At 47.6% G+C, this 25,169-nt stretch overlaps 1 protein-coding gene across 1 annotated transcript in view; it reads left to right on the top strand.

The window, feature by feature from the left end:
- The window catches only part of GALNT14 (polypeptide N-acetylgalactosaminyltransferase 14), a 201,701-nt gene that overhangs the window by 71,698 nt on the left and 104,834 nt on the right, over positions 1-25,169 (top strand). The window contains exon 2 of the mRNA XM_032798229.2: positions 4,077-4,246. Within this exon, the coding sequence (XP_032654120.1) occupies positions 4,077-4,246 (170 nt within the window). The remainder of the gene's footprint in view (positions 1-4,076; positions 4,247-25,169) is intronic.

The raw sequence follows: 25,169 nt of genomic DNA, 5'->3' as shown, positions 1-25,169 counted from the left end.
ATGCATCCTTCCTGATATCCAGTGCAGATTTGCTGTCCGCAGTGAGTGTATGTCTAAACATTCCCATCCAATTCCATGCAGCCTCACAGGAAGTTTAGGAGAGGAGGTTGAAGAATACTGCATCCCAATGAGACTTCAAGGGGGTATTTAGCTATAGTACAGAGATTGTAATTATCCGATAGGAATTTGGCCAGGACACTGGGGTAAACTCTGCAGAATGTAATCAAGTATTGAAGCTCTGCATCTGATGTCCCATCTGTGTAGGGTGACCACATGTGGTAGAGTGTGCAAGCCTCACACTGTGCAGGAAGGGATTAAGGAGTTACTCTGGGCTCATAGGTGGCCCTACCCTGCAGCCCCTCCAAGGTATGCCAGGAATGGAGGAAGAGTTTAAAAGGGGAGAAAGTCAGCTCAGGGGCAGCAGACAGCTTGGGGGTGGGGGGAAGAGAAGGAGCAGCATGGTAATGACAGGCTGTTAGTCTCCCCAGCTTCCAGGGAGAGGCCAGACAAAAGGCAGAGCCTGCTGCCCTGCGTGTGCATGGCCTGAGCTTCTGGAAGTGAAGGTGGGCTGAACTTTAGTCTTTCTAGTGGCATTTCCTTAAAATGCAGATGGTCACCCTAGATGCACCTCCCAGCAGCACAGTGCTCCAAACTTCATGGAGGAACGTTCCATTTTAATTGCAGGAGGCATTCACTGTCTGATAAACCAGCTCTGCTTCTAGACATCGGATGCCTTCTATCCAAGGATCGGAATCTATAAATGGAAAAGTCCTATTCAGTCATCTACAGTAGCTTGTTACTTTGCCTTGTCTGCTGAGCACACAATCCTAGCTGGAGTACACTCAACCACTGTACCTTCTCAAAGGCTAGGCTGTTCAGAACGTCAGAGTTTAATGTTGCAGCCTCACCACCGTATGTAAATGGCTGGTGTCCTTGTAATGCTGCAAGTACGAACAGAGGGGCCTAGAACATATGGTTGACGTCACAGCAGTTGCCTAATTGCATTGTCTTGGAACTGCATCTATCCATTATGCCATGGGAACTTGGCAAGCATCAAGCTCAAGCTGGCAGAGACTTGCCCACTACCCACACTCTCTTGCATCATAATTATTCAGAGATCAACGGGCCAAGCCACTTAGCCATACTGTACAGGGATAGGTTGCCACTATGCCACGGTTTTAAAGGGATGCTGTATTGATAAATCTCTCAATGCAGGTCCTGATTCTCCACTGTCCTGCCCTACATCCACTTGAGCACTGGTATAAATGAGTACACAAGTGCAGGGCAATGGAGAATTAGGCCCACACTATATTACTACTTCTATATAAAGCTGAAAGAAATTTTGTAATTTTGCAGATGGTTTAATTTTTGCTCTTCCCTCACTTGGCTGGTCAGTTTCACTTCCTGTTTACAGTCCATTCCCTTTTCTGGGTCTCCTGTCTAGTTCAGTAACACTTTCATATACATTTAAAAAAAAATGACCTGTTTTTATGGCCATTTTAAAATGGAAACATTTCTATTCATATGAAGTTTTATGAAACTTTTTTTCAAAAACACAACTTCAGCTTAGGATCTAAACCTGACCTTTTTTTTCAGCAGAGATGGAATCTCAGGGTCCTCTTGTAAATTTCAGGACTTCAGTTGTTCTGAGATGCAATCAGCTCAGTTTTTCCTGATCTTTCACAGTGCTGGTAAATCATGTTTTACAAGATGCCTTAAAAAAACATAAACTATATTTATTGCACAATATTCTGCACTCCTACCAAGAGCTTACAAACTTTTATGGATAGCCTTCTGCTCATAAACTTCCCGATGGACTGGAGTGGCTTTAACATTTTAATAACTTTCCTTCATTCTTGGTGTCCTGGGATGCCGACTGATGGTCAGTAAGGTGGACTGTTCTGTGATTGTCATCAGAGGCAGCCCAGCCCAGGTAGAGCAGCTGTAAGCAGAAAAGCAATTGTAAGAAATGACGTTGTGGTGCACCATATTTATTCCTTCTGCTGAATGTGCTGCGTCTGCAAGTTAAAAGATTTTTATAACTCTCAGCAACTGTATGCTCACCTTGGGATATGAAAATAAAGTCATGGTCTTCTTGCCTATTGCCGCGTGGCTGGTAATAAAGCTTCTGCGATCAGACCAAGCCTGATAATGTGCTTAGATCAGGGTTGGGATAGAACTGAGCTTGCTGCTCTGTTGTTGCATGGGCTTAGTAGGTGCAAGAGGGGAATCACTTCTTCTGCTTAGTAAATTGACCAGATGGAACCCAAAGGCCAAATTTCTTTCTGGGATAATTTCTTCACTGGTGGAGGTGGACTCAGCTGGAGTTACAGCAGGGTGAATCTGGCCCCCAGGGAACAGAAAGAAAGAGAGTATTCTCCAGGGCGAATAATGGGGTTACACCAGTGTAAGGTCAGAATAAACCTTGAAGTCTCTGCTCTGAAGAGTTTACATTCAACAGCCCAGACTTTGATCTCTGTGTCACTGATCATAATAACAGAGGATCACAGAGTTAGGTCCTGATTTATGCTGGTGTAACTGAAATCAGAATTTGGCCCAACAGGGTGAGCAACAGTAAGGCTATGGCTACACTCGAAACTTCAAAGCGCTGCCGCGGGAGCACTTTGAAGTGTGAGTCTGGTCGCAGCACCAGCACTGGGAGAGAGCTCTCGCAGCGCTGCAGGTACTCCACCTCCTCTTGGGGATTAGCTTGCAGCGCTGGGAGCCATGCTTCCAGTGCTGCAGCACTGTTGACACTAGTGCTTTACAGCGCTGTATCTTGCAGCGCTCAGGGGGGTGTTTTTTTCACACCCCTGAGCGAGAAAGTTGCAGCGCTTTGAAGTTTCGAGTGTAGCCAAAGCCTAAGAAATATTGGGAGTGCTCCGGAGGGAGGACAAGAAATAAAGCCGTCTTTGGTTAAAACCATAGAGGTCTTGAGGGACCAGGGAATCTTTATGCTTTGAAGCAGTGCCGTGCCTTTGGAGGTGGCCTGTGTTCCCTTAAATTTCACTCCAACGGCCTTGCAGCATGAGAAGGGACATTCCAGGGGAATCTCCATCCAGCCCTTTTTGCTTAAACTGATGTATGGGATACAGGCTGTTCATTTGCAAGAGCCATCACTTCCCCTCCCCCTTCCTATTAACATGGAAAATGTGCTGTCCAATGTGAATAAAATCAATTATGGGATAAAAATCGCCTGTTTCAAAAGCTTCATTTTGTGCCATTAGCAGGGGAGAGCGGCTGTGAGATGGAGTAACAAAAAAAAGATCAATTATTCGATAAGATCACAATTTTCTTTGGTGCTGAAATTACTGTACACGTTTGAATTGCTCTGTATTACACGAAGGCTGAGATCAAAGAGGTTGTGCTGCTGTAACGATGTGATCTTATCAAGTGCACCTTGCGTTAGCCACCTCAGAGCTGGGCCAGAGCCATTGTGTGCTGCTTAATGAAAGGACACTTTGACTCTTGTACGGGGGGCGAGCAACATTGTAGCCCTGTGGCTCCTCTGTACCTGAGCAAACAGTGGGGATGATTCATCCCCAAATGTCTTGCTTAGCAGGACCCCCTGCTGTCTGGAATAATGTGGAGGCAGGGGAGTTAGTCCAGTTGAGCAGGCAGAGTTTCACCAAGCCAGTGAGCAGGCAGTGTTTCATCAGTGTTTCACAGATGTTGCACCAAGCCATTTGAAAGGAAGTGCAGATTGAGCCCAAATGCCTTGCAGGAGGCTGAATATTTGACAAGTGTGAGAAGACATTAAAACATACAATATAATTTAACCAAGCAAATCACGGCTGTTGGATGGTGCTGAGGTTTGCCTGAGGAGCTGGCCGCCAAAGGGCAGTGCTAAGTGTCCCCGGTAGTCGTGTCCTTTTAATCTGTAGCAGGCCAGATCCTCAGCTGATGTAAATCAGTGCAACTCAATTGACTTCAACTACTATCTGTGAGTGGGCGCGAGAGACCACACGTGCTGAGGAGCTGCTAAGCATTTGCTGGGTGTCACTGCACTCTACCCAGAGACACCTGTGACGTGCAGGCCTCCATGTTCTGATGGGGTTCAATGTTTGTGTGTGCAGGGCTCAGATGTCGACTGGGATGACCTCTGGGATCAGTTTGAAGAGAGAAGGTACCTGAGTGCCCGGAAATGGAAGGGTGGAGAGGACCCATACCGCCTCTATGCCTTTAACCAGCGGGAGAGCGAGAGGATTCCCAGTGACCGTGCCATCCGCGACACCAGGCATTACAGGTTCTTGTATCCTTCCCATCCTCTTCCTTGATCAGGCAGCACTAGTCAAAAAGGGACATGATTGGCCCTTCCTTAAAAGTGTGCACTGGAGACAAAAAACCTACACTTGGCGGAAATTAATGGGCCAGAGACATGGCACACTGTGTTCTTGGATTGGGAACCTACCTAGGGGATATCTTTGTTTTCAAAGAGACCCGGATGAGATAAGACATATTGACTTAAAAATAATTTCATTACATGCATTACTAATATCACCTCAGACAACTAATTGAAACAGCTTTTGTGCTGTTTGATATGTTGTTTGCATTTCACCAGGGCAGGGAAGCTAGACCAGTCAATTTTACTTCTTGTTTACAGTCCGTTTCTATTCCTGGTTTTCTTGTGCAAACACAATAATGCTGTTTTAGTTTTTTTCCCAAATTGGAAGGGGATGTTTAAATCCTCAAAAATCCCTACTGATTGCACTGAAATTTTCAAAAGAATGTTTCTTGATTTTCATGCTGACCTCCAAAAGCGTGAGATAGGTCCATACAATCATGAGATTGGCTTAAAATAAATACTGAGTGCTTTTTTTTTCCCTTCTGGCTTCTGCTCCTTTAGGGTGCATTCAAGTCCTGTTTTCAAGCTTTTCTCTACAACCATTAGGGTTAAAAACTTCACTTTTTAAAAGTGAAAGCAGATATTGCCTCCTAATCATGTGCCTCCTGAAGCCAGGGCTTTTAGAGAAACACCAAATATCATGAGACAGGCAACTGTGTGATTTCATTCTATTTCTGTGATGCTTGTGACCTCTCCCGCTTTATTCAGTATAAACCAAACCTAAAGGTTAGTCCTAAATTTATTGAGTGCCCCTTTCATTAGTTTATGGGTGCTTGTGTTGAATAAACAGTAAAGTCACTGATCCACCCACAAATGAAGAGGAAGGTGTCTGATTTGGTCTATATTTTCTTAGGATGAGACTTCCCCCTTGTGTTTGTCTAGTCTCATGTATGACGCTGACATCCTATCCTCTGAAAACTTCACCTGCTCAGGAGGGTGAATGCCATTGGATTCCATTCAGATTCTCAAGGAAATATAGACTTCACCTTCCTCCAAGGGAGGCAGAATTTTGAGTGAACAGGGGAGAGAGAGGGAGAGAGAGAGAGAGAGAGAGAGAGAGAGAGAGAGAGAGAGAGTGTGTGTGTGTGTGTGTGTGTGTGTGTGTGTGTGTGTGTGTGTGTGTGTGTGTGTGTGCGCGCGCGCGCGCACTACCAGCACTGATCCCTTCTGGCCCTAGGAGATCTTGTGCTGCGGAGGAAACAAATCAGATGAGGTGCCAAATGCAGCACAGATGCTTGCTATTTTGTTCAGCAGGGCAAGCGTTAATAAAGGGAGGAAGGGATTATTGCAGAGTGAAAGTGGAGGCATTGCGGGGGTGGGGGAGAAATATAAGAACTTATCTGGCTAGTTCTCCATCAGCCAAAGGAAAGGGCTCCTGAGTGGCACACTCAAAGAAACTCACTCTCTGCTTTGGAGGGGCATTTGGATGGTGCTTTGCAGGTGGATTTGGGCCATCTGAGGGATTGTCATCTTTCATAATTACAGTGCAGCTTGACTTAGTGGTGATGGACTCCCCTAATGACAGTGGGAAACTGACAGGCAGCAGCTGAGTGCTTTCAGCTCTGAAGGGTTGGGAGGGCCTGGAAGGGCCTGATTTCACTATAGCTAGGCAAAGGATTCTGGCACTTTCCTTTACAAGAACTCACCCAGTTTTAATCCCCATTTTCCCCACGAGGCTCTTCAGGGGAAATGCTGCCACAGGCTATATCCTACTTGCTCGGCACATGTTGTCACTTCTTCAGTCAGCTGCATGTAGCAACAGCAGCCCCTATCGTCCCCTCCTGTAGGCAGACTTATGGTAGGGAATCTCCCTGAGGTTCTTCTGACGAAGTGTTCTCCCTTGTCATTCTGATGAGGCTGGGGCAGCATTTTCTATGGGGCTGCCTGCAGTCCCTTGGAGCCCCGGGATCCTCATACATTTCAAGGACTCTGTGGGAGGCCAGGGCCGTACATAAGGCTCTGTGAGCCAGGCCAGCTTCTTGCCGGTGCAATTCCAGTGGGGCCGCGCTCACAGGACTCTCTTGGCCAGCAGAGGTCCCTGTGACACTACCCACTGCCTCTAGCTCTAATACCTTTCTCCTAATCACATGTTGCTGTTGGAGGATGAAGCACATCCCACCCACTCCCCATGCCTAGATCCCCAGACCTGCAGAGAACCCTCCTTGGGGTCCTGCAGAGAGGGAGTGAATGCTGCCCTACGAAGACCTATCCTGTCTCCATCCCATCTTTCACAGGGGAGAGCTGAGATCTCCATGAGTGGGCATCTAGGGAATACAACTGGGACCAATGACTATGCTTCTAAGTCAGGGATGGGCAAACTTTTTGGGTCGAGGGCCACATCTGGGTGGGGAAATTGTATGCAGGGCCGGGGCAGAGGGTTGGGGTGCGGGAGGGAGTGCGAGGTGTGGGAGCGGGTACGGTGTGCAGGAAGGAGCTCAGGGCAAGGGATTGGGGCAGAGGAGGGGTGCAGGGTGTATGGGGGACTCAGGAAAGGGGTGCATGAGGGGAGCAGATTGCGGGAGGGGGCTCAGGGCAGGGGGATGGGGTGCAGGAGAGGTGCGGGGCATATGAGGGGGCTCAGGGCAGGGGGTTGGGGTGCAGGAGGGGTGCGAGGTGCAGGCAGGGGGCTTAGGGCAGGGAGTTGGGGGGCAGTGTCCAGGAGGAGTTCGAGCTCTGGCCTGGCGCCGCTTACCTGAAGTGGCTTCGGGGTGGCAGCGGCGCGCACCTGGGCCAGGGCAAGCTCCCTGCACGCCTGCCCTGGCCCCATGTCGCGCTGCTCCAGGAAGTGCTGTGGCTCCTAGGGGGGAGGAGAGCAGAGGGCTCCATGTGCGCTGCCCTTGCTGTGCCTCCAGTTACCTCCCCCAAAACTCCCATTGGCTGTGGTTCCCCGTTCCTGGCCAATGAGAGCTGTGGGGAGCTGTGCCTGGAGGCAAGGGCAACCCATTGGAGGCAGAGATGTGGTGTCAGCTGCTTCTGAGAGTGGCTCAGGGCCCATGGCACCACAGGGGGCAATCCTGCGGGCCAGATCCAAAGCCCTGAGGGGCTGGATCCGGCCCATGGGTCATAGTTTGCTCGCCCCTGTTCTAAGCAGTATTCCTTTCAGTGCAGTGAACAAATGATCACTAATTGATTCTCCACCTCCTTGTGAAGTACCTTACTCACACATGGGGCAATACAAGCACTGGGGACTTGCCCAAGGCTACTTAGATGGCCAGGGGAAGATCCAGGATTAGAAACCAGGACTTCCTGGCCCCCAGCTCTGTGCTTCTTCATGCAGGGCAGTGACAAGTGGTGCAAAGAATTATTTAAAGGGTTTGCACTAGAAGAGACAGCAGAGGCTTGTTGGTTTGGCAGCACAGTGAAGAAGCTGCATCTTCTCCTGGATGGTATCACCTAGGGTGGATTTGATGTATGGGAAGGGGATCTGACCTAGCTGGAGCGGCTGGGGCAATCTGAACCCTTCCTTCCGAGAACTAAATTAGAACTCCTTTCCCTTGTGCTCCCCAGTCCTGCTTCTCTCTCTGCAATTCATTTGGTTTGAGTTATAGCAGGGCTCTGCTTACTTTCCAAGGACATGGCCCAACCTTCAGCTCCTAATGTAGTTCCCATCCAACCGCCAGAATCCTTAGTACAGTAACTCCTCACTTAAAGTCATCCTGGTTAACGTTGTTTCATTGTTACGTTGCTGATCAGTTAGAGAACGTACTCGTTTAAAGTTGTGCAATGCTCCCTTCTAACATCGTTTGGCAGCCACCTGCTTTGTCTACTGCTTGCAGGAAGAGCAGCCCATTGCAGCTAGCTGGTGGGGGCTTGGAACCAGGGTGGACCGGCCCTCCCTGCTCTCCTAAGTTTCCTGTGCGGCAGCTGCCCAGCAGGCTAGCAATTGCAGCTGTCCCTTTCCCCCCGCCATGTCCTGCTCCTGCCCTCTGCCTTGGAGCTGCTCCCTGAGACTCCTGCTTGCTGTGCGGCAGGGAGGGAAGGAAGAGGGGGCTAATGTCAGGGTGTCCCCCTTCCCCTGTTCCTGCACCCCGCTTATGCCATCTTCCATAGAGCAGGGGGGACACGCCAGGGCTCAGGACAGAGGAAGCTTGCTGGCAGCAGCTGGGGTCTCAGCAAGCTGATCTAATGAACAAGGCAGTGTACTTAAAGGTGGAATGAGCATATCTCCCTCCATTCCTGCTGCCTTGTAGAGTGGGAGAGTTACTCTTGAGGGCTCAGCCAATTGCTAGTTCATCATTTAGCAGTAAGGGAAATATCTCACCCTCTGACTCCTCTTTCTCAACCAAATTTCACAATCATCATCAGTGTGTACCAGTATTAAATTGTTTATTTAAAACATACCGTGTGTGTATATATATAATATAGTCTTTTGTCTGGTGAAAATTTTTTTTCCTGGAACCTAACCCACTCATTTACATTAATTCTTATGGGGAAATTTGATTCACTTAACATTGTTTCGCTTAAAGTCGCATTTTTCAGGAACGTAACTACAACATTAAGAGAGGAGTTACTGTACTCTGATAAGTAGAGATAGGCCTTCACCAGAGCCCTTGGTCTGAATCTGGATCAGAATCTGATCCTGGGTCTGGATTTGAAATTCCTAAATTGCCTCTGTGTAAAGAGGGAGAACCAAAATGTGGGAGCCAAACTTCCAGCCTTAATTTCCCCAATTGAGCTCCTAAGGCTAGGTCCTGAACCCATCTCTAATGATAACATCGCACCAGTTCTGTAGCACAATTTCTGTTGTAATTTTTTCACTCCCTTGCCTAGTGAGGCCAGATGCTCTTCGCTCTGAAGGGGAGCTGACAGCCCTGATGGACACATGCTATAGCTGAGCATAGAGCCTGTTATTCTTGGAGAGAATTAATGCAGAGGATATTAACCATCTGCCCTGTTTTAAAGGGAAAATCAGCTAGACTGACCCTTTCTCCAAGCCCTGTGGTGGTCTGGCTGCTGCAGCCAAGTGTCAGTTTTTTTTCTGGCCGCGTGACATGGTCTAGAGTGCTTTGGAAAAGAAAAGCTGTCATTAAGGGAGGAAGCAAGGGCACAGCATGCGGAGGGGCCTGGGCTAATTACATTTACTTCCAATTTCCTTAACCTGGTAATTGGATTCTGATTTATTGAATATGTCTGGCTAATGGTGCATCATCCACAGCATTGCTCAAGCATTAGAGCAGCCAGTAAGGAACTGGGGCTGCCTGGAGATTTAAGAGCACCAGACAGCTGGGAGGAGGGGGCTGCAGGAAGACCGGTCTAACAGCCCTCTATGGAAGGAGGTTTTTGTTCACTGTGCAGCTGTTTGGGGAGATGCAGCAATACGCTCTGGCACTACAGTGCCCTTTGCAAACAGACCTCGCTGCTACGTCTCATTGGATAGAGGCACTGGGGAGGGTTTGTTTGATCTCTTAGCACAGCCTGGTGGGTAAATAGAAACTGTCATATCAGACTCTCGCAGGAGGGAGATTTTCAGTGGCTGACGGGCTGCATGAGGGAAAGGGTAGAGGAGAGTCAGGCTGGGACTGAACTTTTTGGAAACTGGCGCTGTACCTCCTCACAGGCAGGAAGGGTTGAGCCTCCAAAGAGCTGGATAGCTCCTGCCCGACAAGCATGTGAGACCGGCAGTGGCTGTCACTAATGAGCTGCAAAGGACTCAGTTCAGACAAGCAGCCAAAGGACAACTTCAGTCTGGTGATCAGGCTCGGAATGCCTTGGGAACAGGCTTTCTTGGGAGCTTTCCACTCCTCTCAGGACCTGATTCTCCTCTCAGCCGTGCTGGTGTAAATCGAGAGAGAACCCCTGTCGGTCTGCAGTAGAGCCCTTTGTTATGGTACTATTGTTATTGTTAGTTCAATTCTGGGTAGCTCTGAGAGGTTCCTGTCAGGAATGGGGGCCCTTTGTGCTACGTGCTGGCCACACGCAGAGGGAGCAACTTGTTTATTTCATTTATAGCGCACTGGCTGAAGGACAACAGAGTGTGTCCACACTACTGACCCTGGCAGAGTGTGGTTTGCCTTTTCGCTTCCCCCTCAGACAGCATTATGCTGATTCAGGTGGAGTCGCTGTTGTCTTAGGTGAGAGATCAAACTATCACTGGAAGGCTGGCGGAGAGTGGCCCTTCTGTCTCTTGCTGGGGGCCTTTCTGCATGTTCCCCCCTAGTAAGCCCCAGTCCCCAGGATTGCAAGTCCTCAGTAATTCAGCACTGGATTGCTGCCTGTGACCAAGTGCTTTCCTCCCCACAGCCGTGCCCCTGCTTATGGCCCCACCCTCTTTCCAGCTCTGTAACTCCTCCAGCTCAATTGTTGGCTGTGATGAACCACAGGTGGTTTCTCAGAGCAATATTATCAGCTGGTGATCCACAAATGGGTCGCCAGCTGGGCCTGCGGCAGGAGGAGTGGAAACAGGAGATGTGCTCCTCTCAGGCCACGTCTACACTACGGGATAATATCGAATTAGCTAAAATCAGTTTTATAAAACTGATATTATAAATTCAATTTCATGCGGCCACACTAGGCACAGTAATTCGGCGTTGTGCGTCCATGCTCCGAGGCTAACGTCGATTTCTGAAGCATTGCATTGTGGGCAGCTCTTCCGTAGCTATCCCATAGTTCCCGCAGTCTCCCTCGCCCCTTGGAATTCTGGGTTGAATCATTATTGTCGCGGGTTCTGGGTAAATGTCGTCAGTCATTCCTTCCTCCGGAAAACATCAGCTGACAATCCTTTCACGCCGTTTTTCCCTGGATTGCCCTGGCAGACGCCATAGCACGGCAACCATGGAGCCCGTTCAGCTTTTTTTTTTCCTGGCACCGTATGTGTACTGGATGCCGCGGACAGAGAGGCGATACTCCAGCGCTACACAGCAGCATTCACTTGCTTTTGCAATGATAGCAGAGATGGTTACCGGTCGTTCTGTACCGTCTACTGCCGGAGAAAACTGGCAATGAGATGACGGTTATCTCTCCCCTCTGTACTGTCCGCTGCTATCATGAGTGCCCCTGGCTGAAATCGGCCGGGGGCGCAACGCAAAAGCAAAATTGGGATTGACTCACTTGGGACTGAGTCAATCCCTCCCTTATGGTTTCTAAAAATAGAGTCAGTCCTGCCTAGAATAAGGGCAAGTGTATTAGAGGACCAGTGTATCAGAGCACAGCTGCTCCGTGTCAGTATTCACAGGGGTGCCCCTGCAACAACCCCACCCGTTGCTTCCCTCCTCCCCCAACTTCCTGGGCTACCGTGGCAGTGTCCTGCCCATTTGTGTCATGAAGTAATAAAGAATGCAGGAATAAGAAACACTGAGTGTTTAGTGACATAAAATGAGGGGAGGCAGCCTCCCGGGCGATGATAGTCCAGGCAGGACATTAAGCGGTGTGGGGAGAGGAGCCCAGCATGCTGCTGCTATGACAGTCCAGGCAGTACAGAATCTTTTCTTTACACAGGAAAGGGAGGGGCTGAAGCCCCCAGTTGCTATGATGAAGCTGGTTATTAGCCGTTCTGTCTATCTACTGGGAGTAACCAGCAATGTTGGCCTCGATGATATTGATCAACATGTTGATATTCATGAGGACGGTTACTAGTCCTATTGCACCGTCTACCACCGGGAGGGGAGAGGGAGAGGAGCGGATACTGCTCTTCACTGCTGCAGCATCGCGGTCTACCAGCAGCATTCAGTACACATAGGGTGACATTGAAAGAAGTCAAGAAATGATTTCTTTCCCTTTTCTTTCACGTGGTGGGGGGGGGGAAAACTGAGGAGCTGTTCCTGAACCACGCCAGACACTGTGTTTGAACCTACAGACATTGGGGAGCTCAGCCAAGAATGCAAATACTTTTCAGAGACTGCTGTGGACTGTGGGATAGCTGGAGTCCTCAGTACCCTCCATCCTATCCATGAGCGTCCATTTGAGTCTCTGGCTTCCCGTTACGCTTGTCACGCAGCGCTGTGTATCCTGGAGATTTTTTTTCAAACGCTTTTGGCATTTTCGTGTTCTGTAACGGAGCTCTGATACAACAGATTTGTCTCCCCATACAGCGATCAGATCTAGTATCTCCCGTACGGTCCATGCTGGAGCTCTTTTTGGATTTGAGACTGCATCGCCACCCGTGCTGATCAGAGCTCCACGCTGGGCAAACAGGAAATGTAATTCAAAAAAGTTCGCGGGGCTTTCCTGTTTACCTGCCCGCTGCATCCGAGTTCAGATTGCTGTCCAGAGCGGTCAGTGGTGCACTGTGGGATACCGCCCGAGGCCAATAACGTCGATTTCCGTCCACACTAACCGTAATCCGATATGTTAATATCGAATTTAGCGCTACTCCTCTCGTCGGGGTGGAGTACAGAAATCGATTTAAAGAGCCCTTATATCGATATAAAGGGCGTTGTAGTGTGGACGGGTACAGCGTTAAATCAATTTAACGCTCTTTGAATCGATTTAAACGCGTAGTGTAGACCAGGCCTCAGTGTCTCCACTGTCTGCTGGCCCCTTTCCCTTTCAAAGCTGGCAGGAGGCGTGTTTGAATCTGGTGCTCTGGGTCAGCCCATTGAAGAGATGAGGAGCAGCTGTGAAGTTCATTCCTGGATCTGAACTTCCCCAAAATTTGCAGGGGGTGGGGGTGGATCCAGGGTTGACAGTCATAGTGGGGGTGCTCTGGCCCCATCTCTAGGACAAGGTTCTGTTCGATCCAAGTTTCAGGTTGCCTCCTCTCCAACCTTTTTCTCCCACCCCTGACTGCAGGGCATGTTTGACTGCAGCAGGACTAGCAAACCTCCAAAGCACAGTAATTCCCAGCCAGTGTCACCCGCCAAAAGAGACGGGAGAACTTCCCAGCTCTTGTGCTTGTCACTTTTCCACTTTGAATGTGATGCTTTCTCCGGGATGGTTCTAGAAAATCTCCCTGATTTTTGCCCCAGCCCAGCTAAGCAGCTGGAATTGTCAGCAAAACCTGGTAGGGTTGGAGCAGCAAACTCCTGCTAAAGGGTCAAAGAAAAGGGGCATGTCTTTAGGGGGAAACATCTGGCATCAACCTCCAGTTGCTTTGCAATATTTGTTGTTGTTTTTTCCCCTTTTGCTCACTCAGAGGTGGTGCCCGGTCTCAGACAATGAGGTACTGTAGAGTCAGTGGAATTAGAGCAGGAAAAGACCTATTAAGTCATTTTATCCATCCCCCCTCCCAAAGCCAGATTGAAAAACAGCCTACGGGGAACAATGACTTGAGCAATGGGGCTTTCACCACTTCTCCAGGGAGACTACAGTGTAAAGGATCTCACAGTTGAGTAACCATCCTAACCTTTCCTGTGCTTAATTGCATTCCTGGATAAAAGTTTTATACTCCCTTGGATCACTCTAAACCAGTGGCTTTCAACGTGTGGTCCATGGACCCCTGGGGGTCTGCAGACTGTGTCTATGATTTCTAAAGGGGTCCGCACCTCCATTTGAAAATGTTTCTGCAAATGAAAAAAGGTTGAAGCCGCTGCTCTAAACAATGCCTCTCCCTACTTTAAGCAATTGTAGACGGCATATGGCATCCCAACCCCTTCATCCTCATTTACCCAACCCTCAAACGTTAAACATTTCACATTCTCACAGAATAAAGGCATTTCCACATGCTCTGCCCAAAGTTAGTAATTCATCATTCTTAAAATGCTGCAAGTCCAAAGCATGGCTGACTGGCCTTTGCCAACAGGTTGAATCCGTAGCGCTGTACAAGTGCCTTTAATGCACGTCTTCTTCCTACAAGCTAGCTAATCTGCCGAGGACCGTGAGCCACACATGTACTGTTGGATTGCATCCCTGTCATGTCCCGCTGTAAATACCCACTAGCAAATGTGGTAATAAAATTGGAACCAAGGTTACAGAGAGTCGGGGTTGTGGGTCTATGTGTGGTGCGGTGCAGAGGTGTGTGCTATTGCTCAGCAAGTTGGGAAATGGTCAGAGAGTAGGATATATTACCCAAAGCCCTAAGAATTCTCAGTAATGGCTTCTGGGTTTCTTCCAGCTGTAGCAGGCACCTCCCAAGGAGTGCAGACATTCCAGTGTTTATGGTATTACTGTTCCATATGCTAGTCAGACTGACCTCCACCTTCAGAACGCTCTGCTGGTTTTATAGGCACACAGGTCCTGCTGCTAGCCTCGGGTGGTGCTGCACTGGCCTTGAGCTTGCTCTTCCTGATGATAATAGAGTGAAGGCGAGAAAATGAGGTGGTGCGGGGGGTATATTAGAAGACAAACTCTGGGAGGGGAAGAGAGAGGAGCCTCTGAGGGACTTTTTTTTTCTATCATGTATATGATATGGCTCAGCACAGGGCCTCCACCTGTGCCTAGTTTCCTGGGTTTGCCTTGCTTTTTCCACCTCAATTCTAATATGAATTTAGCAGCTACTACCTCAAGAGCTGCTTTTCTGAAGCACCTTCCATCTGAGGGTCCCACAGTGTTTTACGCACAAGCCCATCTGTATTAACCTCTAATTCTACTGCTGCCCAAGAGAGAGCCACTTCTTAAACTAAGCTGGACTTGAAGTGGGAAGTAAGAAGGTGGTAGGGAGACTGATGGGATTGGAGGGTAAACTGCTAGAGCTAGAAGTACTCTTGCTGATCCAGGGCCATCTCGAATGAACTTGTGTGACCCTGCCAAACCATTCACGTACCATCCTTCTCCCAGTCCCTTTGCTGCAAGGGCCATGAATCAGTATGTCACCTTCTCCTCATCTCCCACCCCAAGCCTTACATAGGCCAGCTTGTGGTAGTTGATGAGAGGCTGTCTCACCATGGGTGGATAATCTTTCCAGAACGGGAGCTTGTGCTTGTGGAGACAATTAGGCGGTTCCTGTTAGAGAGAGGTAGGGGCTTAAAACTGGTGTTCCTAACCCAGGACTGCAATAAAGAGGGGGCCTGGAGGTATTTGGAGACCTCAGGGGCCCAAGCTGTTTTCAGCACAGCACTCTGTCAGCACAAGGCCACTCACACAGACTGGAGCAGGAGCACATCACCCTACTATTTTGATCTGTCCTTTGTGTGGTGGTAAACATGGTGCATGCGGGGATGTTCGGGATCTGTACATGTGTGTATTTGGTGTGCATCTGTGTACATGTGTGTGCAGGTAGTTCAAACATTTGTGTGAGTGGAATCTGAAAGGTGAGTGTGCAGTGCAATGTGTGCTGCAAGGCATGAGTGGCGCAATTGTATAGTGTGTGTGTGAGCTTTGGAGTTACGTTTTCCTGTTGAGTTGATTATTGCAGTGGTTCTCAACCAGGAGTATGTGTACCCTTGGCGGTACTCAGAGGTCTTCCAGGGGGTACATCAACTCATCTAGATATTTGCCTAGCTTTACAACAGGCTACATACAAAGCACTAGCGAAATCAGTGCAAACTAAAATTTCATAGATGCTGGTTTGTTTATGTTGCTCTGTATGCTATGCACTGAAATGTAAGTACGGTATTTATATTCCAATAGATTTATTTTATAATTATATGGTCAAAATGAGAAAGTAAGCAATGTTTCAGTAATAGTGGTCTGTGACACTTCTGTATTTGTATGTCTGATTTTGTGAGTTTTTAAGTGAGGTATAAATGGGGGTAGGCAAGACAAATCAGACTCTTGAAAGGGGTATAGTAGTCTGGAAAGGTTAAGAGCCACTGGAGCATTACATTCCAGACTTGGATTGGGCACTGGATTGCGTTAAGCACCCTGCTATCTCAACAATAGCAAAAGTCATAAATGGGAACAATTAGATTTTGACAACATCCCCTTGCCTGAAAGTTTTCTGTGACTCCCCAGCCCGTTTGATTTCTCCTATTGCCTTGTGATTCTCCAAATCTAGTTACGTTCCTGAAGCCTGCTGCATTAAACCTGCTTAGAAATGAATCAAAATGAACAATCTGTCTTGACAACTAGAAACAATTTCAACACTGCAATATTTTGTACCATCAAAGGAAATTTTGGTTTTATGTCTTTTTTTTGCTTGGCTTCCTCAGAGCTCTTTGTAACGTTCTCTGCTATTCCTCCAGAGGATCCCCTGGAATCATTAGTGTCTGCAGAGTAACCTGTGTAAAATGACCCCTTCTCACTCCACTGAGCCCTCTGTGTATTCAGAGTCTCATATCTTGCTTACATTAGCGACAGAAAAATGCTTCCATTGCTCCTTTCAGACCCAACACCTGTCTTTGGCTCTCTCTCCTGGCTCTCACATCCTCATGACAATTGGTGACGCCTAGCTGCAGAACTGAACTCTACCCTCCGTTACTGAGGTTGCAGGGGTAAAACTGAGGGCAGAATTTGAAGACAGGACGAGGGGTTGCGCATGTGTATGTGAGGGCAGAATTTAGCCTGCAGTATCTTTATTACTGGCAATACAGTAAGGGCCCTTGCGGATCCCAGGTGAGGTTTGCATGGCTAACAGATAGATAAATCCCTGTTTGTTTCAGAGGAGATCCATGGAAAGCTGTCATGAGTTAACAGCTGCCTTTCCTGTTGCTGGCTGTAGGTGGTTTTTCTCTTTTGGTTGGCAGCTGCAGTGTAGCTGAGCTAGTTCAATGTCCTATGCCATGTGGACCAAGTCGTGAGGTCAGTGTTTACTCAGACGAAGTCCTGTTAACTTTGATGCTGAACGTGGCCCTACATAAAGACACACCCATACCTACCCAATCTGACATGACTGGTGTAGTTTTTGCTCAAGGGAAGCCTAGCCTTGGGAATAACAGGGAGTTCTAGATCAGGGCTGGGGGGCATTGGCAGAGATGTGGTAACCCCCAGGATGGGAATAATAGTGCTTGGGACTTAAGTTTATGTCAAAGCTGTACTGGGCCACTGCACTGTCATAGTGGGGCATACTGCAGGTCAGCGTTGGGGCACGCTGTCATCCACAGTTTGGTGAAGGTGGAAGAGGGCACTGGAAAAGCAAGGGGCATTAAGGCCTGGATTCAGGTGCGTAGCCAGAGCTCTGAGGCGGCTCGGTGCTGTGTGACCCGGAGATGCTGTGCAGTAAGTCAGGACTGAGGAACATTGGTTGAGCTGTAGGGCGGGGGAGCCGGGAGCTGTTGCCACACTATTCTGCAGGGGTGGTCTCAAACACTTCCTCAAGACAGAGCAAGAAGCAGTGGTCTCAAGTTGCAGTGGCGGAGGTCTAGGCTGGATATTAGGAAACACTTATACGTTATTATTCATGGACCAGATCCTGAGGTCCTGCTGCAGGCAGACTCCCATTGACTTCACAGGGATTACACATGTGAGTAAATGCAACTTACTGTGAGTAAGAGCTGCATAACTGGGCTAACAATGAGCAGGTCACCCGATGCGTAAGCTCCTGAATGTTATGGATTTGGCTCCCTCTTTGTTTCCATATTTTCATTATTCGTTGCCATTCCCGCACCCAGAGCCAGTAATCCCCAGCAGGTTTGTTCTGTCCCTTGCTCTGTGATTCCAGCTGTTTGTGGACTTTCTGGGTGAACCCAGGAGATTGATTTTGTTCCCAAATAAGATTTATTTTGTTTGGGCCAAGTGTCTGATCCAACTCTTGTATGTGGGGCGCCGTCACTCCGGCTCTCTGGACAACAGGGGATGTTCACCTGCAGGAGGATCTGAGGCTGGATTGGCCATGTAGAACCTGAGCTGGACTTCTCCTCTCCAATGCAACCTCTCACAGCTTGTGGCTGACATATGGGGAGATAGCAAAACGTGCTTTTCTGAGGGACAGTTGTGACAAGGAATAAAGGCAAGATGAAAATGTTTCCTGCAGGAAATGGCTTAGTCACTTATTTTTCCCAGCTGCTGGTGCCCCGAGAGCACAGCATGACTTTGCTTGACAACTTTATGCTGGTTCCAGAACCTGCTGGATAGTGAGGAGTGGGGACTCTGGAAACACGGACTCTGCACTGATGGGGACTGGCTTGTGCTTCGATGATGAATTGCGAGCAGATCAAATGGATGCAGCTCAATTTCTCCAGTCAACACTTGCCTGTGATAGATTAAAACAAAATCAGTGGTTTTAAAACTGTTTTTCAGAGAGTGGACAACATCTTAACAGAGAGATTTCCCGCTGGCATCTGCCCACCCATGCACAATCACACTGCAACCCTTTGGTAATCACTGCAATCGCTTGCATGGAATGTTAACATTAGGAAAGGCTCTAATATATTTTTAGCTTCTTTTAATGCACTTTAGAAGCTGAAAACAAGTTGGGGTGGCAGCACCATGTGGCCAGCCAGCTCTCTGCAGTCCACTCGCAAGCTCACAATTAACAGAGCCAATTCACTAACTAACCAGGGAGATCTAGCCAAATGCTACAAAAGAGTTCTGATGAAGAACTCACCCTCCGGCCAGGAAACCCCTTCCCAGCTGTAACAGGAAACTACAAACAATATACCATAGCTTATACCTGTTGTCACTCCCAATGCTGGGCTCTAGGATCAGCTGACTGAGAGGGTCAGATCCTGACGCAACTTTCACCTCAAAGGCTTCAGCTGTTATAACTTAGGTCAGAGTTTGACCCAGAGTTTGCTTCTTCCCCCAACAATGAGCTAAGGGGCCAGTCTGGAAAACCCCTTCAGTGGCTTGAACACGGGAACTCAACATTGGTTCCGTGCTGCAAAGGAGTGTTGTTGGCATTGCTGCGTTCAGATACAGTTGTGATCTGTTACCCCACAGGTGTGGTATTTCAGTGGAAGGGGCAGTGAACTCCTCCATCTCATCTATTGTTTCTAGAACCCTTGGGGATCCATCTTGCAAAAAGGGTGCTGTATCCATCAATGTCATTAGCGTTAGATGGGGAAGGATAAGTCCTGCTTGCATGACTGCACCCCTCTGATGTCTTGCCAACTGTGAATATCCTTTGTTATTCAGAGAGCAGAACTGACACTGCTTGTATGGCCCGAGGTGTGCTCCTTTTGTTGTCAAAACTACCCAGGAAATAAACCAGCAGCAGAATTGCGCAAACATTCCCAACAAAGCCTGACACCCTGAAAACTCACCTGGTTTTGGGTCTTGATACAGATTTGAAACTCAGACTGAATTTGCAGAAAGTTCCAAGAAGATTCGTTGACCTTTAGGGTGACTCTGGCCTGCCTGTGATGGGCCCAAACCCAAATCCATAGATCTGAACATCTGAAACCTTAGGAAAGCTGAACTCTGGCCTCTCTAGCTTCGTTCCACCTTTCATTCTGAACAAACATAGTTCACTGTCTGGGTTAGCATCAAAATCATTTTTCAGCTGAATATCACATTGAGGTTTGGTTATTTTGAACTTGAAACTCGAAGTGAAATTTAGGAGGGTGCACACACATGGGTCAATCCTGGAGGACTTGTTTGCATGAACCCCTGGGAACAGGAACCACTGAGCTCACACAACTCTATCCAGGAGTCTGGCTTTGGAATTTATCAGTGGCTAAATCTGAACCAATCTGAGATGCATACCTAAACACTAGGTCTTGTTGCAGAGTCTGTTGAGGCCTCAAGACCTTCTGCATGTCACTCTTGGTCCAAAGCCTCTTGGTTCTGAGGCAGAGTTTTGAACCAGTCGACAAAATTGATAAGCTTGCTTGTAGTGCACATGATCTGTAGTGCTTCTCTCTGAGCAGCTCACATTAATGTGACCAGAGTTTGTATGGATGTCCTTGCGATACCCATTTCATTCCAGTTTCCAGGCACTATCAGCCTGATTCTTCTCTCACTTATGCTGCTGTAAATCAGGAGTGACGCCAATGAAATCAAACTCCACTGAACTGTAAAACTGGATTCAATGAGAGGAGATATAGACCAACATCAGGGTAAAATGTCTTTGGGAAGCCTATGGCCATCCCTGCATACCATGTGTCCCCCCCTCACTGTTAGCATTTCTTTGTTCTACAGCAGCCAAGATCAGGGTCCCATTGTGCTAGGCACAGAATAAGTGACAGTCCCTGCCCCAAAGACCTTGCACTCTAAATAGATGGGGGCAGACAAAAAGTGAGAGAAAGGAATTATTATTATTCCCATTTTACAGATCGGTTCCAGAGACCCAGAAATGAACTGATTTGCCCAAGGTCACAAAGAGAGTTTGTGGCCAAGTCTGGAATTTATCTCCTGAATCCCAATCCAGTGTGTTAACCACAAGATCATCCTTCTTCACCCTCAGCCTACTCAGAGGGCTTGATTCTGTTCTACCTACAGCTATTTCACTCCAGTGTGACTCCACATGATTTCATTGCGATTACTCCTGACTTGCACTGGTGTGGAGGAGAAGAGAATCAAGCCGAGAGATTGGGTGTTGCCTCTAGGCTAGCTGACCCAGAATATAGCACTTCTGCATTTGCTCCCTTATATCTTGCAATCTTCTGAGCACTGTTGCCCTTGAGACATCTCCTGTTGAACTTGTCACTGCTCTGCCATGAGTAGATCTTTGTCTTAGCATATCACAATAGTGTTGATAAAAGAGCACCCTGGTGGAGGAACTGGGTGTCTCTCACCAGGTTAGGGCTGAGAGATCTTGAGCCTTTTCAGATCTCTACACTCTGCCCAGGTTAATAGTAAATGAAAATTGTTACCTGCTGTTGGGTGGCTGATGTGAAAACGGGTGGTGGTTTTAGTCCACTTCTTGGTGGGACAGGAGTCTGTCTAAAAAATAACCTCACCCTGCAACTGGTACCTTAGCTAGCAGAGAGGCTAAAGGTAAATAGGATTGATAGATTCCAAGGCTGGAAGGGACCATTGTGATCATCTGGTCTGACTTCCTGTATTACACAGGCCATAGAACTGCCCTGAAATAATTCCTAGAGTAGAGCTTTTAGAAAAACATCCCATCTTGATTTAAAGATTAAATTGTCAGTGAGGGAGAGTCCAGCATGATCCTTGGTAATTTGTTCCAATGGTTAATTACTCTCACCATTTAATTTTTTTCTCATTTCCTGTCTGAATTTATCTAGCTTCAACTTCTAGCCATTGGATTGTGTTATGTGTTTCTCTGCTAGATCGCAGAGCCCAGTAGTAAATAATTGTTCTTTGAGTAGGTACTTATAGTCTGTAATCAAGTCACTCTTTAACCTTCTTTCTTAAGCTAAATAGACTCATGGAGCTCAGTCTGTCACTACAAAAGATGTTTTCTAATCCTCTGATCATTCTTGTGGCACTTCTCTGAACTCACTCCAATTTATAAACATCCTTCTTGAATTGTGGGCACCAGAAATGGACACAGTATTTCAGCAGTGGTCACACCAGGGCCAAATACAGAGGGAAAATAACAGCTCTGTTGCTACTCGATGTTCCCTTGTTTATGCATCCCAGGATTGCATTCATTCTGTTGGCCACCATGTCACATTGAGAGCTTGTGTTCAGCTGATTATCCACCATGACTCCTAAATCTTTTTCAGTCACTGCTTCCCAGGATAGATTCCTCCATCCATACATTCTTTGTTCCTAGATATGTATATATTTACATTGAGTCGTGTAAAATATACATTATTTGCTTGTGCCCAGTTTAGCAAGTTATCTAGATTGCTTAGAACCAGTGACCTGTCATCTTAATTATTTACCACTCCCTAGCAAATTCTAGGGGATTTACTCTCCTGCTTTGTGTAGAGCAGGAAAACTTGTGAAGCATCAGACAGCACTTCTGAAAGCAGCATGAGTCAAGAGACCCAGGGGAAAAGCAGTTGCTCTTCACCACCAAAGCCTGTTTCCTTGTCTTGTTCTCTTAGTCAAGCAGTGTCGTGTATCACTATAGTCTCGCCCTTGGGATCCAGAAGTTTTGAGATCTGGAGCTAATATTCTCCACATTTCAAGGGGTTTCAGATCCAGAGATTTGGTTCAGCTCATGAGGGGCCTGACTTTCAGAACTGTTGAGCCCTCGCTGTTCCAGTTAAAGGCAGTGGGAGCTGCAGGTCCTCATCACCTTTGAAGGTCGGGTCCTGCAAGAAAAGGGACCAAAAATCAGAGGAGTATTAGAGCTGGAGTCCTGGTTCAAGCTAATTTCCATAGAAGACCAAACAATTGGTGCTGAATATAAAAGAGAATGCAGAGACTGGGAGAGGCAATGGGAACTCTGTACATACAGAAGGCCCCGTTCTTCTCTGTTACACCAGTACAAATCTAGAGTAATGTCACTGGCTTTGATAGAGGATCTCTAGATTTTACGTCAGAGAAGAACAGGGTATGTAGCCTGGCTTGGTTTCCTACCAGGACTGGGTGAGTTGATTGGAACAGAACAGGTATCCAGCTCCATCCTGCCCTGCCTTTCCTATGTTAATAGATGAGACGGGGTCCTAGCCTGAAACTTCATTCTGGCCAATGGAGTTACACTGGAATAAGCCAGAGTGAGTGAGTAGGGAATCATGGTCATTGCTAGCAAAATAAGAGATGACCCCAAACATGGAACTAGATGAGGTGCCTCTGTAGTTTGGATTTAAGTTTTCCTCTTGGATTTATCTCCAATTATTTAATAGACATCATGAACCTTGATCACTGTTCAACCAAGTATTCAGTAAGTTGCAGCCTTAAATAGGAGACAAATTTTAATCTCACTTATACCAGTGTAAATCTGGAGTCGTTTTATTGATATTGAGTGGAGATTGTCCAGATTTACACTGGTGTAACAGAGATCAGAATCTCGCCCTAGGCCTCCCAATCTTGTTGAAAACTGTGTAGCTATCTGCTAGATTGCTATCTAATGGACTTGGTACCTAACTCCTGGTTCATGCTCTTTGAGATACCTGGTGCTTATAACCAAATTCTGTTGTTCTCATTAACATGGGGCTGACCAGCTGAACGGGGCTGTGGTGGAAGCTTTAATGCAATCTGTCTCACAGACAGCTTCACCCATTTGTGCATGGCACAATGTTAGGGAAAGTACATACGGGAAAGTGATAAGTCTGTGGTGTGATTCCTGGGCTGCAAACTGGTCTGGAAACACACATGGGTTAAGCCAGTGGCAATATCTAAGCTACCTGGAAGTGACTGATGAGTGACTCCAGCAGGCTGAGCAGTTCTAGGGTGACCAGAAGTCACCGATATTTAGGTGTTTGTCCCGCGTCCTGACTGATCTTTGGGCGGGATGCAATTTGTCCCAATATTTCGCTCCACTGGCAACACTGGATTTTTTATTTTTTTTTGCTCCACCAGCTGCACTCGGCTTTTTTCTTTTTTTCCTCCGCCGATTCTTCATCATATCTGGTCACCCTAAGCTGTTCTAAACTAATTTCAGGGGTGCCTGGACTTTGCAAGCCAGTGGGCAACACTGGCAGTTTGCCAGGAGTCTATGGGCTGCAGGAAATGTGGATAGAGAAATGTCCAGACTCGGATGTTTGTTTGAAGTATTTTAATTTTTAGTACCATTAAACAAAAAAACCCATGTAACCCATTGCTGCTCTGTGTGGCGCTCTGTGCCCCTCTAGTGGCACCTGGCCCAGCTAGAGACTGATGAGTCTGCTACTGCCTTAGCTTTTGGCTCATGCAGTAGAGGCTCAGATGCTAAACTTTAGAGGTCTCAAGTTCAATCCCACCTGCCGATGACAGGGTCTGTTGGCATTACACTCACACAACTGATGGGGAGGAGGACGTGACAAAGGGAGTGTAGACAATGGAACACACAGTAATCATTATGGGCTCTTCAGGGCTTGCCCAGCATGGATGCCAGAGAAGGCAGTTAGGCAGAGGGTCAAAGAAGTATAGCTCCTCTTTGGTAACTGCACAATTGCCAGTCACCATCTTTCTAAAGTAAAGGCAGCATCTGTGGTTGGTGGTCCCGGGGCTCTCACTGCAGCATGATCCCCTGCTCAACAATCAATGAAGTTACACTGTGGTCAAACTCCTGTGAAAGGAGAATCAGGCCCTGTGCTGTTTAGAACATGTCACAGCACCTGTGTTCAGCCTGGGGTTCCCGTCTGGTCTCCAGCTTCCTAAAACCCAGCCTGTGGCTGCCCTCTCCCTATAACCCCAGGGGCAGAGGGTTTCATGACTGGTGAGTTCAGCCAATGAGCAATGTCTATTCATCTCTCAGGCAACAGATAAGGATCAACAATTATTAGAGGGCTAAATTCCCTGCAGCAAAATGGCTGTGACACTGTTGTCAATGGACCTGCACCCACTGTGTACGAACGGTGAATTTGGTCCAAGGTATCTATTTATTATAGGTGGACCTAACTCACCTTGTAAATTGTGCATTACAGTCAGCGTGTGTGTGTGTTGGGGGGACTTCAGACTTACAGTGGGGTAAATGAGAACAGGATCTGGCCCATCCTCAGCTGCTGCAGCAGCAGCTTTATTTCAGAGAGCTCCTTGTAGGGAAAAGCTTGGCATGGGAGGGGGTGATGGTGAGAGGGTTATAGTGGTAGAGAGGAGAGAGCAGGACTGGAAAGTAACTTGGTACAGTGTTGTCTGGGAAGGGAGAGAGAGAGAGAGAAATGAATTGACATAGGAGTCTGTAGAGATGAGGTTATTTGTACACAAGGCGCTGGGGCTAAGCCCTTTGTCTGCGGACTTATGGCGTTCCCAGATCCTCTCACCTCTGAGTGCCGTCAGGAAATGGTGGTGGAAGCGCAGAGTCTGCAGGGACGGAGCTGACTTTCAAAAAAAAAAAAAAATCACGAAAATGATCCATCTTCCCCTCATCCCCTCCCAAGTAAAAGGGAAAATATCATCTAGGGAAGGTGGTGACTTCTGGGCAGCGTTTGAGGCGTGAGCCAGCATATATGTAGATCTGAAAGAAATATATAGGCCATTGTTTTGACTGTATGAAAACACATTAGTTAAGTGGTTGAGTCATTCATCTTCCTGGAGAGTAAAGCTACTACGTTTGAAAATGCAGAAAAGTGCTTTGCGGTGATGGTACGCAGCAGCCCGGCAACCCAGGGCGCCCCCGGGTCAGGAAGCC

The sequence above is a fragment of the Chelonoidis abingdonii genome, chromosome 3 (assembly GCF_003597395.2).
Source record: "Chelonoidis abingdonii isolate Lonesome George chromosome 3, CheloAbing_2.0, whole genome shotgun sequence".
NCBI classification, from domain to species: domain Eukaryota; kingdom Metazoa; phylum Chordata; order Testudines; family Testudinidae; genus Chelonoidis; species Chelonoidis abingdonii.
Note: the sequence above shows the minus strand (reverse complement) of the source record. Positions and strands in the feature narration are given on the sequence as shown.